Genomic DNA, 13,665 nt, shown 5'->3' with positions numbered 1-13,665 from the left:
TTCTCATTCCTTATTCAGAATACTAATTTAGTAAAATTAAAATAATTTTTAAAACAAAGATAAGGTAACCTTTAAACATCAGACCTAAAGGGTTATTCGTTTCATTATATATTTTAAAAGCCCTAAGTGAAAAAAAGAATAAAAAGAAGGCTTAAGTGACATATAAATAGGGTTCCCTTCTCCACATACAGAGCAACTGTGGAAGTACTAAGTTATATTATTACAACTTGTTTAAAATGAAAAATGTGAAGTGCCAAAAGGTTATTCAGATAATAGATGTGTTTGCTACTATTTGGTTTATATATATGAATATATATACTATGTATATGTATTATATGAATATATACACTATAAAGTTATAATTCATCTTTTTAAAAAGTTTTCTTTAAAGTGAGTATTTAGATTCCCAGTTACTCACAGTAAAGGTTTCAAATTCAACTTAATAGTTCTTTTAGAATACTAGCCAGATATCAGAAAATCTAGTTTGAGGCTAAATAGTGAGAACTTGTCCACTCCTCAAGTAATTTAAATTCATTTTATGAATTAAACAAAATCTAATAAATTTAAATATTCAAACTTACATTTTTAAATTAATTTTGTAATTCAAAGCTAAAATCAGTATTCTTATTAAATCTAAATATTTAATGCAGGACAGACAAAAATGAGTATACACTCCTGAATTTGTAGCAAGACTCTCAGAATGACAATGATGTTCAATTTCAGTCTATTTTTCTAAGCAGAGTAATTGGATTCTAATTCTCTTTCTTCAGTCTTATTTCTTCTACAATCACATCCTTCTTTCTCTATTCTCTTAAAATGTCCAGTCAATTGAAATTCAACAAATTTTGTTCTTTTCTTTTTAATGTTGATGTTCCCCATTTATAAGGCAAGAACTGAATTTCAAACTGTGTGTGTATGTATATAAACTCGATACTCCTGCCAACAATGTGAAATGCCAGGCATAGCCACTTCTCAGCAGTAGCCCCCCCAATCTGAATTACACAGAAATAGCCCTGCCTCCTCCAAGTCCCTCCAATTCCTCTTTACACATAAAGTTGACCCTTAACAAAAATTCAAATGTGGTACATTTTCCTTTTGTACATTCGCTTGTCTGGTTGTTTTGTTGTTTTACAAATATGACAGGGAAAACTGAGTCTTCCGACAGAAAGACAGAAAAAAAATGAATGAAGTTAATGGAATCTAGTACATTCTGTTTTCATTTCTAAAGACTTGTGCTTTCCTTAGATTTCTTACAACAGGACTGAATCTATTTTGCATGCACTACATCTCTCTCCTTCTATTCTACAGGCTTTCAATAGGCTACTGTTGTTCAATATGTGTTAATTATAGCCCTTGTTCTCAGTAATGGAAAATTCTACCACTATCTGTGTTATCTCTTTTCCCAGATTTCCCCTCAGCAGCAGGACATGAAGTACCAAGAGTTGGAAAGGAGTGGTGTGAACCACTGGTCATGTTACATAGTACAAGTTCATGTGAACATACACTTTCGCATGAAGTTATACTTGTAACATGAGCAGTGGGCTGAGTGTATTTAAACTTAATTAACCGATTCAAAACACACACAATGCCTTTGATATGCTGAAAGAAGCCCAAACATGGCTTCCATATAAAGATCAAGATGAAAATAACAAGTTATTTTTCAGCTAATACTTATTGATATTAACTCAATAAAAATAATTCATTTATATTTACATTCATAAATTCAATCCTTATGTCTCTATGATACTAAGTACTGGCTATGTTCTTGTAAGAGCTGTGGACACACTTCAGTTAGACTATGAAGTACCGAAAATGAGGAGGTGAAGAACTCAGAGGCTAAATTGTACATTGCCTGAGGATCACAGTAAGGAACTCGTCTTTATGATGAGGTAACCAATTGAAGCATTTTAGCAGGATGTTGGATTTGAATTTAGAAAACTTTTTTTTTCATATTAGTAGGCATTTCTAAATTGTTTTCTAAGGGTCAGGTACCATTTTAAGATTCTTTACAAATACTAGCTCATTTAGTCCTGTGTGTTCTATGAGAGAGATACTATTATTCTTATTTTATAGATGGAAAAACAGATTAAGACAGCACAAGTGCCAGGTACAAGTGTCTGACACCTGTAATCTCAGCTACTCAGGAGGCTGAGATCTGAGGATCATGGTTCAAAGCCATCCTGAGAAGAAAAATCTGTGAGTCTCTCTTTCTGTCTCTCTCTGTCTAATTGGGGCTTTAACTCAGAGGCTGGGAAATGTCCCTAAGTCTTTTGATGCTCAAAGATAGCACTCTACCACTTGAGCCACAGAAAGCACTTCCAGTTTTTTTTCTTTGTGTGGTACTGAGGAATTGAATCCAGGGATTCATGCATGCTAGGCAAGCACTGTACCACTAAGCCATGTTCATTGTTCCAATAAACTCAGAATATGCTGGAAGTGGCACTCTGATTCAAGTGACAGAGTGCTAGCCTTGAGCATAAAGAGGCTTAGATAGTGCCTTAGATAGACACCACTCTATCATTATTCCTGACATGCTGCTTCCAGCCCTGGCCCTGGCCCATATACATACACATTAGGAGAAAGCAGTATACAGAGCATGCTATTTGCATTTCCCCAAAACTCCATTCATCTTTACTATCAGGTTCTATTTTTTTTTTTTTTTGCTGGTTATGGGGCTTGAACTCTGGTTCAATTTCTCGGCACCACATACACAGGAAAAATAAAATAAAGTGTCCTTAACAAAACAATGATGTTTTGGTATACAGAATATTTATGTCAATTTAAGGGGGTCTCCCAGTCATGTTCTTGGAAATTTGAGAAAAACAACAAAAAAATGACTTCTAAAACAGTTTCAGGGGCCAGGAGTTTGGCCTAGTGGTAGAGTGCTTGCCTAGCATGCACGAAGACCTGGGTTCAATTCCTCAGTACCACATACATAGAAAAAAGCCAGAAGTGGTGCTGTGGCTCAAGTGGTAGAGCCCTAGCCTTGAGAAAATCCAGGGACAGTGCTCAGGCCCTGAGCCCAAGTCCAGGACTGGCAAAAAAAAACCAACAAAAAAACAGTTTCAGCTAAAGAGCTCTGGGACAACGTCCAGGCTCAGAGTTCAATTCCCACAACCAACACTCCCCCCCAAAAAATAGTAAAACAGTTTCAGGGGCCAGGAGTTCAGCCTAGTGGTAGAGTGCTTGCCTAATATGTACAAAGACCCAGCTTCAATTCCTTAGTACCATATACATAGAAAAAGCCAGAAGTGTTGCTACGGCTCAAGTGGTAGAGGTCTAGCCTTGAGAAAGCTCAAGGACAGTGCTCAGGTCCTGAGTTCAAGCCAGGACTGGCAAAAAGATAAATAAAAGGAATCATTTGCTGATGGATGCTACAGTATGGCTGAACCTCGAAAACATTACATTAATTCAAGAATCCAGTCACAAAGGATCACGGAGTATATGATATATATATATATATATTCCTGATATAATTTCCTGATATATAATATATACATATATATATATCAGGAATATCTATAGAGAATTTAAAATAGGTTAATATTGCCAATGGCTTGGGGAAATGAGAATACTATGCGCTGACAGTTAAAGAATGGATGATTTCTTTATGAAGGGCTTTTTCTGGAGTAATAAAAATGTTCAACACTGATGGCAGGGCTGTGCAGTGGTGGCTCATACCTATAATCTTAGCTACTCAAAAGGCTGAGATCTAAGGATCATGGATTGAAACCATCCTGGGCAGAGAAGTACCAGTGAGACCCTTATCTCTAATTAACCACTGAGAAAATAGGAGTGGTACTGTGGCTCAAAGTGGTAGAGCACTAGACGAGCAAAAGAGCTCAGGAGGCTGGGCACTATGGCTCACACCTGTAATCCTAGCTACTCAGGAGGCTGAGATCTGAGGACCGAGGTTCAAAACCAGCCTAGGCACTGAAGTCCAAACCCATGAGACTTATCTCCAATTAACCACTAGAAAACCAGAAATAGCACTGTGACTCAAGGGGTAAGGTGGTGGCCTTGAGCTGAAGAGCTTAGGGACAGTGCCCAGGTCCAGAGTTCAAGCCCCGTGACCAAAGGGGAGGGGGGAAGAGCTCAGGGATAGTGCCTAGACCCTGAGTTCAAGCCCAATTGCAAAAAAAAAAAAAAAGCACTGATGGTAGTAAGGACTGAAATACCCTGTAACTACAGAAAAGAACACTGAATTTCATACACTTTAAATGGGACAGTCACATTAAAAATAAAAACAAAAACAGAACATCAGAAAAACTGAGTAAGGAAGAAAAGCAACCATGTGTGAACTGTCAATTGGTACAGGTATGAGAGAAAAACAAGATGGCTGGTGATAATTATATATTTTAAAATGTTCAAGATAGTCACTTGCTTTTAAAGATACAATCTAGGTTACATTGTCTGATAAAACCTGATGTTTAAAATTTGCTAAATGTTGTGAAACATTCATTTAATTAATTATCTATTTCATGTGGTGAAATTCCAACTGCATGAGAGACTGGTATACTTATAATTACAACTAATTCATTTTTGTATGCCCCAAAACACTCTACTTGATGACTTATATACACCAGATATACAATAAATATTTGATGACTAAAACTAACCATGATAGTCAGAACCTGAGGATCTTTAATTATAAGACACAAGTTAGGCCAAATTTTAGCCATTAAAAGAAGTAGAGCATTTTACTACATCAGAAACATTTTAATGGACTTTTAAGTAAGGATTTTAGTTAACAGCCAAAATATACATAAACCTAAGTAATTTAATATGAAAGTTAAAAGATCCACCAGAAAGATAACAGTATTTTCAGAAATGGTTAGAAAATGTGATTTTATTCACAATATATACACCATGAAACAGAGATTTCCTATTAGTTGGGTTACTTCAAAATGTAAAATCTGTTTGCTTTTCAGTTAAATTTTTCATGACAAATACTAATCTTTGACCTATTTTCCCTGATAATATCCAAAGGTTTCCCAACTGCACGATACAATTATATTTTAAACATTTAAAATTTAAAGGATCATGGCTCAATGTTTAAAAAATAAACAAGGGCTAGGAGTGTGGTGTAGTGGGGGCGTGCTTGCCTAGCATGCAGGAAGCCCTGGGTTCGATTCTTCAGTACCAATACACAGAAAAGGCCAGAAGTGGTGCTATGGCTCAAGTAGTAGAGTACTATCATTGAGAAAGCTCAAGGACAGTGCCCAGGCCCTGAATTCAAGCCCCAGGACTGGCCAAAAATATAATAATTCATAAGGAAAGCATTATGGACTAGGGTATAACTCAATGGGTACCAAGCATGCTTAGCATTCGCAAGGCCAGGGCTGAATCCCTAACAACAACAACAACAATAACAAAAACCAATGAGTAAATAAAATAAAAGCAAAATATAGTAGAGAATCATTACATGGACAAAAAGGAAAATAAATCCACTACATGATTTAAAAATCACTCTTTAAAAAGTCATTAAGTAATGTGATCATTATTTCACTTAACCTACTTGGAGGCATTAGAACACTAATATACAAATAAGACAAAACCCACAGCTTGGAATAATACAGTGGTGACCGCTAGTTAGATGGAATATAAATAAAAATAAATTGAAGGTCACATTAAAAAAAACTTGTTTTCAGCTTAATTGTTGGTGTAGAGTGTGTGGTGGGGGCTGGCTGTCTGGCAGCTGCTTTAGCTTTGCTGGCTTGGCTTGCTCGAACAGCAGTTTCTAGACGCACTTTCAGCTCAGGAGCAGCCCCCATTACTGTCTTGAAGGCATGTGGATATAGAGGTCCAATATGCATTAAATTCTGGAGTGCAAACTCATGAAGATCTTTGGAAGCTGAACTTGCTGAGGCAAAAGAATTTTCATCCAGGAGGTAAGAGATCAAAGTGGGAACTAAAAGAGCAAGTAACTGGACTCCTGTGAAGTACAAAAACAACAGCAAGGGTTGTTTCCAGAGTGAATGACAAGTGTACAGGGCTTGTAAGTTTTAACAGCAAGAACATACATACATATTGTACTTATAGCATAAGAGAAAATAAGGCTTTAACCATATTCCTGAGATAAGTGAATCCCTTTCAAGTAAGAATCAAAGGTAGAAAACACAACACTGTAATTTCAACTTTCAAATCAGACCAATTTTTAACATTCTTGGTGACATGAATCAATAATAAGCACTGGTATTGGTTTTTTTTTCAGTATTTAATGGACTGTTTTACTGAGATTACAAATGTTGTCTCCTACAAGCAAGACTTTCAAGATAGACTAAGTGGTGAGCTTTCACTTTTTGTTAAATGAAAATCTAAGGCCAGCAGGACACTAGTGAGTATGAACAGCTGGAGATCTGAGGATGTCAGTTCAAAACCAATAGGAAAAAGAATTTTGAAAACTGTAAACAGCTTAATGCTCAATCATAAGACAATAACTTACTATATTAGTCTTTGTACAATTGAAATTTTATTTCAGTATGCATAAACTAAGCTGCATATGTCTCTGGTTACATAGATGAAATTAAAAAAATAACTTACAGGGCCAGGAGTAAGACAGTAAGACCTAGTGGTAGAGTGCTTGCCTAGCATGCCCAAAGCCCTGGTACCACATACACATAAAAAGCCAAAAGTGGTGGTGGTTCAAGTGGTAGAGCATTAGTCTTGAGAAATCCTAAGAACAGTGCCCAGGCCCTGAGTTCAAGCCCCAGAACTGGCAAAAAAATAATAATTTCAAGACACCAAATGTTGAGGTATTTTTAATAAGGATGTCTAGTAGTCACACTTACCTGGCTGTATTTACTATAAGGCTTTTATAACTCTACAATAAGAGTAGATTGGACTATTTAAAAAATCTATTTCACACCTCCATTAGTTTTTAAGGAATATACTTCTAGAAATCAGTATTTTGAAATGCCATTAGTTAGTCATTATGCTTTCTTGTTCATAAAAAATAAATATAAATCTACTGTATACCTTATTGTAGTAACAGTATGTTTTTAGATCGTAATTGTGTGTGTCTGTTGTGTTTCTGTGTCTGTGTTATACAAATCTACATTTTGAACCAGCAGCTTTTTAGAAGAAAATACTTACTGTTCTGTTCTTCACCAAGAGCAACCAATGTTTCAAGAACTTTAATTCCTTCTTGAACAGCTAAAAGTTCTGTGTTACTGGTTGGTCTATTTCTTTCAACTGCTTTTAGCTTCTCGACCACAATTGGAGCTAGTGAATGGATATAGGGTGTTGAGAGGGCACGGTTGGAATGTTGAAAGACTGAGAGGAGGAGTTGGTAGCATTTGGCTTGAACCTACATAAGAAAATAATTTTATCAATTAACATATGTAATTGCTCCTATTTGCTCTGAAATTACTTCATCTTCATATCTACTGAAAAGAAGACACTGAAAGATAAAAATCAAAATCCTATTTTGCCACTTAGAGAAAAAAAGAACAAGGGAGCTTTCAACAGACTAACTGAATTACAAGGAAAAGAAATAAAAGCATCTTATATGTTAATTATCAGGCCTTCATGCATATATAATTCAGGAATTACTGGAAATTATTTCTGCATAAGTGAACACATAGTGATCCATTCCAGGTCTTCCACTTAAAATCTATACTGTAAACTCTTAAGTTTTCATTATAAGTATCATCTTTTAATGAATCAGTCTAAATTTTTTCCGATAAAGTATAATGTTTAACTTACCCATGGATCAGGCGAATTTAATGCATTTTTAAATCTGTTCATGCAGCCATTCTGTAAAGACTGAACTCCAATTATTTCGCTACTAGCAGACCACAGGAAGAGTGCAATTGCTGTTAGAAGGCTTACTTCATCAGGAGCAGAATCTTCTGAAAAGGAAAAATGAAAGCAATGTGTTGTTTGTAAAATATTTTGGAATTTTCATCTTGGACAATTCCCTTCAATACCTATAGAAATAAATGCCTCCAAAAATATAGATTAAAAATGATTATTTTGAAGCAATACTAATAATAAATGACTCATGCATCATGGATGCTAAAACCACTGGGAAGAAAACAATAGAGAGACTCAAGAATGTTTCTACTTGTTAATTATAAATAGTTAATTACAAGTAAGGAGAAATGACAACAGTATAGTAGATAACCACTGGCAAATACTACCATAACAGATATTGAAATTAAATCTCAATAATGGGAGGAAGCAACATTATTTCTGCCAAAACTCAAAAACAAAATTGAAACTGAACAGAGAAAAAATTAAAACATTAAATTTTAGAACATTCAAAATAGACCTGTATTCTTAAAAACTGTAATGTAATAAAAGACAAAGGCTCAGGCACTTCCCCAAATTAAATATGAGTGAAGCAATGGAACGATTAAATAAAAATAAGTTGTATAAATGCCAACTTCTGATTTGCTTAAGAACAATAATAGCATTGTATCAATGTTAAACTGCTTAAATTTGATCATTCTTCTATAGCTTTGTAAGAAATGACCTTCCCCTGGAGATATCTATGAATATTTTGGAGTGAAGAGTCACGATGACTTCAACATATTCTATATGTGGATTGTACAGAGAATAATAATGCATGTGTGGCAAAATGTTAACGTGAATCTAGGACAAAGGTACACCAAAATGTTGCTATTCTGTAACTTTTATTAAAATTTGAAATTTATTTCAAAAGAAATGAAGTTCCTAACATGAAAAAATTATAGCACTCCAGAGAATTCATACCACCAAAAACTGTATTTGTGTGCTCATTTAAATACACACATCTTTTTTTTTTTTTTTGCCAGTCCTGGGGCTTGAACTCAGGATCTAAACACTATCCTTGGGCTTTCCTCAAGACTAGCACTCTACCATTTGAGCCACAGAACCATTTTTTACTTTTCTATGTATGTAGTACCCAAGGAATCGAACCCAGGTCTTCATACATACTAGGCAAGTACTCTACCACTAAGCCAAATTCCTGGCCCCAAACACACACATTTTTAAGTAGAAGGTCTCAGCTCTTGCTACAAGAAATAGAATTTTCAGAATGCAAATTTTATATTCTGATATTTTTCTTGTTAAGAGCTCTGCTTGGTTTTCGTGTGTGTGTGTGTGTGTGTGTGTGTGTGTGTGTGTGTGTGTGTGTGTGTGTGTGTGTGTGTGTGTGTGTTGGTTATATGGCTTGAACTCTGGGCCTGGATGCTGTCCCTGAGCTCTTCAGCTAAAGGCTACCCCCATACCTCTGGGCCTAGGCATTGTCCCTGAGCTCTTCAGCTCAAAGCTACCTCCCTACTCCTTGAGCACAGGGCACTTCCGGTTTTCTGATGATTAAGTGGAGACTCAAGAGTCTAATGGACTGTAGTGTCCAGGCTGGCTTTGAACTGGGATCCTTAGATCTCAGCCTCCTAAATAGCTTGGATTATAGGTGTGAGCCACCGCGCCTGATTCTCTAATTGACCAGGTCTCTTGAGAATACAATTCTAGACAGACTTTTTTTTTTTTTTTTGCCAGTCTTGGGTCTTGGGCTTTCTCAAGGCTAACACTCTAACCACTTGAGCCACAGCACCCCTTCTGGCTTTTTCTGTGTATGTGGTACCAAGGAATCAAACCCAGGGCATCATGCATACTAGGCAAGTACTCTACCACTAGACCACACTCTCACTCCAGACTATTCTTTTACATAAGTTAATTTTATTAACAGAACTTCAAATTTACTTTATATAAACAAAATAGCTTGCTTGGTGTGAGTGGCTCACACCTCTAGTCCTAGCTATTCAGGAGGCTGAGATCAGAGGATCACGGGCTTGATTCAAAGTCAACCTGGGCAGAAAAGTCCCCATGAGACTCTTCTCTCCAATTAACCACTCAAAAACAGGAAGTGGTAAGAGTGCTAGCCTTCAGCACAAAAAGGCTCAGGATCAGTGTCAAGCCCCTGAGTTCAAGCCCCACAACTGACAAAAAACAAAAAACAAAAACAAACTAATTTGATAAAATACAAAGCCTTCCATTAAAATTGAAAACAAAAATGAGCGATTCTAGGTTCCTCCAGCAAAATTTAAAGTAATATTTATCTAAAAAAGCCCTCTTAACTAATTTTGACTATTCTTATTCATCAATCTACATGTCCATACGTGTATATGACATTTTAATATTTCTTTGTCTTGTTAAAATCTACATTACAAAGCAAAATGAGGCCAGGAGCCGGTGACTCATGTCTGTAATCTTAGCTACTCAGGAGGCTGAGATCTGAGAATCAAGGTTCAAAGCCAGCCTGGGTACAAAAAGACCCAAGACTCTTATCTCCAATTAACCTCTAGAAAATGAAAAGTAGGGTGTGGCTCAAGGGTAGTGCAGTAGCCTTAAGCTGAAGAGGTCAGGGACAACACGCAGGCCCAGAGGTAGGATGGTAGCTTTGAGCTGAAGAGCTCAGGGACAGGGCCCAATCGAGTTAAAGCCCAATGACCCACAAAAAAAAAAAAAAAGAAAAAAGAAAAAAAGAGCCTGTGGCTCAAGTAGTAGATCTCTAGCCTTGAGGAAAAGCCCAATGCTAGTGCTTAGGCTCTGAGTTCAAGTCCCAGGACTGGCAATTTTTAAAAAAAGTCAAGCATAGAAGAAGTATGGACAAGTATGGACAAGAGTATTATTAATCATTTCCCCCCAAAATAAACATAAACATGAAAAATGTTTATGTATGAGGAAAATGAGAAATGTAAATTCAAACAGTAAGACAGCACAATAATCCATCACATATAAAATTTAAACTCCTTACATTTCCACGTACTAATGAGGACAAGAAACAATAGAGATTGTACACTGACATCAGTATAAATGTATATACCTACATTGGAATACAATTTGGAAAGGTCTGATGGTAAAAAAGTAAAATATGCCAATTTCACTTCTGAAAAGAGTCTGACGAACACATGCATGAGGAATCTATAAGGATAAGTATTGCAACAATGTTCACAATTTGGAAAAATTAGAGATAGCAAAAAAATCCAAGTGACAGGAGAATGAATAATAATTAATAAAGCTATGATAAAAAGCTATGTAGGACTTAAAAAAGTGAACAAAAATTTTAAACACCTACATAAGCAGACCTAAAAAGTTACTGAGAGAATAAATGTAGAAATATTGAATTATAGAAACTTAAAAATACAAATGCTATATATTGCATATATCTATGTAATAATTATACACATTAATAGATAAGCACATTTATTAATGTAACATACTTATTAGTATAGGAAATATATTTATCTATATATGCACATTCCTAGAACAAATCATTTCAGTGTCAAGAATGTAGTTTCATTTGAGGGCACATGAGGATAATGACAGGTACTATAATTTCCCAAGAAAAACAGTTTGGAGTAAATGTAAATATATTAATACATGTAAATTTTGAGTATATGTTGCTGTTGTTGTTGTCTGACAGTCCTGGGGCTTGAACTCAGAGCCTGGGCACTGTCCTTGAGCTTCCTTTGTTCTTTCTTTCTTTCTTTCCTTCTTTCTTTTCTTTCTTTTTTTTTTTTTTTTCCAGTCCTAGGGCTTGAACTCAGAGCCTGGGCACTGTCCTTGAGCTTCTTTTGTTCTTTCTTTCTTTTGTTCTTTCTTTCTTTTTTTTTTTTTTGCCAGTTCTAGGGCTTGAACTGAGGGCCTGGGCACTGTCCTCAAGGCTAGCACTCTACCCTTGAGCCACAACACTACTTCCAGCCTTTTCTTTTTATGTGGTTCCCAGGAATCAAACCTTGGACTTTGTGCATGCTAGGCAAGCACTCTACCACTAGGTCACATTCCCAGCCCTATTGTGTATTTTTTAAACTCCAAAATGTACCTTAATTCTCAGATAAGGGTATTAAGAGTTGATAGTTCAGAAAGATTACATTTCAAATCTGAAAATTCCTAAAATGCTTTTCTAAGTGGATTCAATGTAATACAGTAGATTTCTGGTGAAGTTATTCAGTAAGTTTACCATGGACTGGATATCTTAGTATAGTAAGTTTAAAAAATGTAATAGGTTACCTGGTTGAGAATATTCCAGGATGTATGCAAGAGTGCTACGAATTAGAGCTGTCCATTGTTTTTGAGTTTCCTTGGTTTTGACCATTGAAAGTGTCACAATACTTTTAATCCCTTGAAGAGTGGCACTGACTGGTGGAGAAACTTGATTATCTGAATATTTTATTGCTGTATCTTTCAAGATTCTTGCAATTAGGAAGAGAATAGTGGGCAGGATTGTCATACATCCTAAAATAAAAGGCAAGTCAGATTACGTCATAACTACTTTAGCCCTCAAATTAATTTCCCTTATATAAAACATTAAAATTTTTTTACAACTTATTATGTCCTGCCAACCTGCCACAGATAGGGTCTAATCATGTTGTCCAGACTTGCCTTAAACGTCTGGGCTCAAGCAATCTCCCTGATTCTGCCTACAGAGTAGCTGGGGCTATAGGCACAGATCACACTACACCTGGAGATTGTGGTTTAAATTTTCTTTTCCTTGTTTTTATACAAAATTCATTATATTACTAATACAAGATTTGAAAAAGAATTTAAGATATTGTGTATTAAGCCTGGAATAGTCCATTTCCATAAGCTAGTTCTTCAGTATCTACAGATAGCTCTTTGTCAGCTCTAAGTTCTTTAGGTACTCCTTAACATTGACTATCACTCTCCTCTCTTTAATTTTTACATTTTTCCCATGAATGGCAACCAGCTTAGAAAATAGTCTACAGTTCTACCTTATGCCCACGCATTGACATTCAGTGTCTTCCCTAAGGCTGCAGTTCTTCCTCTTCTTTGAACTCTATCTGAAAAGACTAGCTTAGGTTCAGAATCTTTTAAATCTTTATAATCTTTAATCTTAGAAGGTAAATAAACCATTAAAATAGATTAAACTTCTTAGTTTATACTTGAGACTTAAGAGGCAAATGAATCCTAAATGTCTGGATGCAAGGCAAGTTCATCTTTGTCTACTATAATACAATAAATTTCCAAATACTGATCAAATACTTTACCAGCAGGTGAACAAAGGGATGGCAAATCAGACAGAATGGCCACTGTAGCTGCCACCAAACGAGCACTTTCTTCTGAAAGCCGACTTTTAGTGGCTATGTGGCTTGGAGAGTCTGACACTTTGGTACTCAGGTGTGGCATATGCCGTACTAAAATGAACATCAGTAGTTCCATAGTTGCGAACACAAGAGACTGTCCAGGAATGAGGCCACCACTGTCACCTCCTTCTCCTAAAACAGGGCAAGACTCTTTCTCCATGTCATCTTCATCTTAAAGAAGAGATAATTTGGTGAAATATTCAGCCAAAAAAAAAAAGACAGAATATATAAATGCACGGTACATATAATTATGAAATTAGTTCAAAATAATTTATAAGTAGTTGTCTAAATGATGCTGCGTGTATTGTCAGTATATTTCTCTGCCTTGCTAGAATCCTGTGTATTCAAAGTAACAGACAGTTCATTTTTCACTTGTAGATCATTATCAGGTATTTTGTTAAGTATGTATTTTAATAATAAGATATGCCAAGTTAAAGAGATGAAATTGGTTGTTTTGTTTTGCCAGAAAAAATGGGGCTTTAACTCTGGGCCTAAGTGCTGTCCTTGAGCTCCTTTTTTTTCATGCCCCAGTCTTGGGGCATGAACTCAGCTCAGGGTCTAAGCACCGTCC

General features: G+C 35.9%; 1 protein-coding gene across 1 annotated transcript in view; it reads right to left on the bottom strand.

Annotated features, from left to right (window-relative positions):
• Positions 1–4,730: 4,730 nt before the first annotated feature.
• The window catches only part of Heatr5b (HEAT repeat containing 5B), an 85,207-nt gene continuing 76,272 nt past the window's right edge, over positions 4,731–13,665 (bottom strand). Inside the window, exons 32-36 of the mRNA XM_090337153.1 lie at positions 12,999–13,265; positions 12,001–12,225; positions 7,708–7,853; positions 7,096–7,309; positions 4,731–5,935 (exon numbers count right to left, since the gene is read on the bottom strand). Coding sequence (XP_090193279.1) covers positions 5,631–5,935; positions 7,096–7,309; positions 7,708–7,853; positions 12,001–12,225; positions 12,999–13,265 — 1,157 coding nt within the window. The 3' untranslated portion in view covers positions 4,731–5,630. The remainder of the gene's footprint in view (positions 5,936–7,095; positions 7,310–7,707; positions 7,854–12,000; positions 12,226–12,998; positions 13,266–13,665) is intronic.

This window comes from Megascapheus bottae, chromosome 7 (assembly GCF_031878675.1).
Source record: "Megascapheus bottae isolate mThoBot1 chromosome 7, mThoBot2.hap1, whole genome shotgun sequence".
Classification (NCBI taxonomy): domain Eukaryota; kingdom Metazoa; phylum Chordata; class Mammalia; order Rodentia; family Geomyidae; genus Megascapheus; species Megascapheus bottae.
This window is presented reverse-complemented; position numbering and strand designations above follow the sequence as displayed.